Genomic DNA, 2,552 nt, shown 5'->3' on the forward strand with positions numbered 1-2,552 from the left:
TAGCTTATGTCTTGCTTTAGTATTGCTTTGGCTTGGCTATTCAGACTCCTTTTAGGTTCCATAAAAATTTTAGATGTTTTCTATTTTGTGAAAAATGACATTAGTAGTTTGATAGGAAAAGCATTGAACCTGTAAATCGCTTTGAGCAGTATACTCATCTGCACACAGATGATACTCCAGTGTATGTTCTGTGGTTGATGGGTGAAGTGTATTGTAATTCCAAATGGTCAAGTCAGACCCTACCCCTGCCCGGCTCCTCCTCTGTCAGAGCTCGAGACCTCTAGTCAGGGGCCCTCTGCAGCCACCGGAGATGGGACTGAGGGCCGCTTCCTGCCCTCGTGCAGCTGCTGCAGGGCAGACCGCCTGGCTTGGCCGCAGCCACAGGAAAATCTGGTCCTGTTTCCGAGATGTGGGGAGTGCGGGCGGGCTCGGGAGATGCCTGGAGGCTGCTGCCTGCACACAGAAGTCGGCTGCAGCTTGGGTGCCCAGGCGGGGTGGAGGTGCATGGCCTGGTCGGCCTCGGGATCTCCAGCGTGCCAAGCCTGAGGGCCCCCAGGCCGTGCCTGCCAACCACTCCTCCACCTGAGGGAGATCGGGGCCGCTGCCATGGGCACTCGGCAGTCACCCCGTGTGGGGCTGAGTGGCGGTTTCTCAGTTCTAGATCCTGTGCAGCCGCCGCCGGGCAGAATGCACGGCTTGACCACAGCCACTGGTACACCAGGCCCTGGTTCTGCGAGGCTGGGAGTGCGAGCGGGCTCGGGGGTTGCCAGGCAGCTGCTGCCTGCACACAGAGGGAGACTGCAGCTTGGGTGGCCAGGAGGCGGAGCATGGTCTGGGTGGCCTCTGGAATGCGTGCGCGCCATGCCTGAGGGCCCCCCTGGTGGTGTCACCTGCCCCGGTCTTCCTCTGCTGGAGCCTGGAGCAGCTGGAATAGCCACTCTGCAGTCACAGGGGATAGAGTTCAGTTTTCTTATCCCACGCATGCACACAAAAAGGTAACTATTCTGTGAGGTAATTAACATGTTCGTTGACTTCATTTTAGTAATCATTTCAGAATATGCATATAAACGCATCACATGTACAATTTTTATTTCTCTATTACACCTCAGTAAAGCTGAAAGAATTAACAGTCACAGTTGGAAACTTCAATATCTCATTTTAATTAATGGATAGAAAAACCAGACAGAAGCTTCATGAGAAATACAAGACTTAAACAACAGTATAAGCCACTGAGAGCTAATACACATATACAGGACAGTCCATCCAACAACAGCAGAATATACATTCTTTTCAAGTGTATATGGAACTTTCTCTAGGATAGGCCATATCTTCATCCACAAAATATGTCCTAATCTATTTTAAAAGTTTGAAATCATACAAAATATAATTTACAACCACAATGGAAGAAACAAAAGATAAATAAGTGAAAACTGGAAAATTCACAAAAATGTGGAAATTAAACAATACAGTCTTCAACTACCAGTGAGTGAAAAAATAAATCACAAGCAACATTATAAAATATCTTGAGACAAATTAAAATAAAAACAAAACATACCAAAACTTATTGAATACAGTGAAAGTAGAAAATATATGGATATAAACAACTACATTTAAGAAAAAATCTCAAATCAATATCCTCACTCTATACCTAAAGGCAGTGGAAGAAAACAAAAAAAGACTGAATGCAAAGCTAGCAGAAGGAAAGAAATAATAAAGAGCATAAATCAATAAAATAGAAGGTTGGAGAGCAGTAGAATGAACACAGATTCTTTGAAAGATCAAGCCTTTCACTATATTGACTGAGCAAAACATGGAAGACTAATTTTTAAAACAATAAATGAAAGCAGAGCCATTACTACCAACTTCACAGAAATGCAAAAGGATTACGGGAGTATACTGTGAACAACTGTCTAACAACAAATTAGGTGCCCTGGATGAAATGGATGAATCGCTAGAAAGACACAAACTACCAAAGTGGCTCAAGAAGAAAGAGAAAATCTGAATAGACCTATAACCTAGGAGATTGAATTAGTAATCGAAAGCGATTAACAAAGAAACATTTATGACCAAATAGCTGCATTAACTGTTAAGTCAACCTAACATTTAAAGAAGAATTAATACCATTTCTTCTCAAACTCTTCTGACAAAATATATGAAGAAGGAATACTTGTTAATTCATTGTTTGATAACAGCATTATCCTTATCCCAAAGCCAAAGAGAGCACAAAAAGGAGAACTACAGCACAATATCCCTTATGAATATATAAGCAAAAATCTCAGCAAAATACTAGCAATACTAACAAAATACTAGCAGCAATACTGTATAATCAAAGGATTGTAAACTATCACCCTGTGAGATTTATCCCCAAAATGCAAGGGCGGCTCAACATATAAAAAATCAATCAGTGTAATAAACTGTAACAGGAAAACGAATAAGCAGGTGATTATTTCCATTGGTGCAGAAAAAAACATTGATGAAATACAACACCCTTTTATAATAAAAATACTCAATAAACTATGCATGGAAGGGAACTTCTGCAACATGACAATCGG

At 42.1% G+C, this 2,552-nt stretch overlaps 1 protein-coding gene across 1 annotated transcript; it reads right to left on the minus strand.

The window, feature by feature from the left end:
• Nucleotides 1-284: 284 nt before the first annotated feature.
• Nucleotides 285-1,022, minus strand: LOC134739357 (ESX-1 secretion-associated protein EspI-like). Its single transcript, XM_063663360.1, has one exon. The coding sequence runs from the start codon at nt 1,020-1,022 to the stop codon at nt 285-287; it is 738 nt and encodes a 245-aa protein (XP_063519430.1).
• Nucleotides 1,023-2,552: the final 1,530 nt, after the last annotated feature.

This window comes from Pongo pygmaeus, chromosome 23 (assembly GCF_028885625.2).
Source record: "Pongo pygmaeus isolate AG05252 chromosome 23, NHGRI_mPonPyg2-v2.0_pri, whole genome shotgun sequence".
Taxonomy (NCBI): Eukaryota; Metazoa; Chordata; class Mammalia; order Primates; family Hominidae; genus Pongo; species Pongo pygmaeus.

What these genes read in the sequence shown, in the direction of transcription:
- LOC134739357 (XM_063663360.1), bottom strand. Translation starts at nt 1,022, where the DNA reads ATGTTAATTACCTCACAGAATAGTTACCTTTTTGTGTGCATGCGTGGG.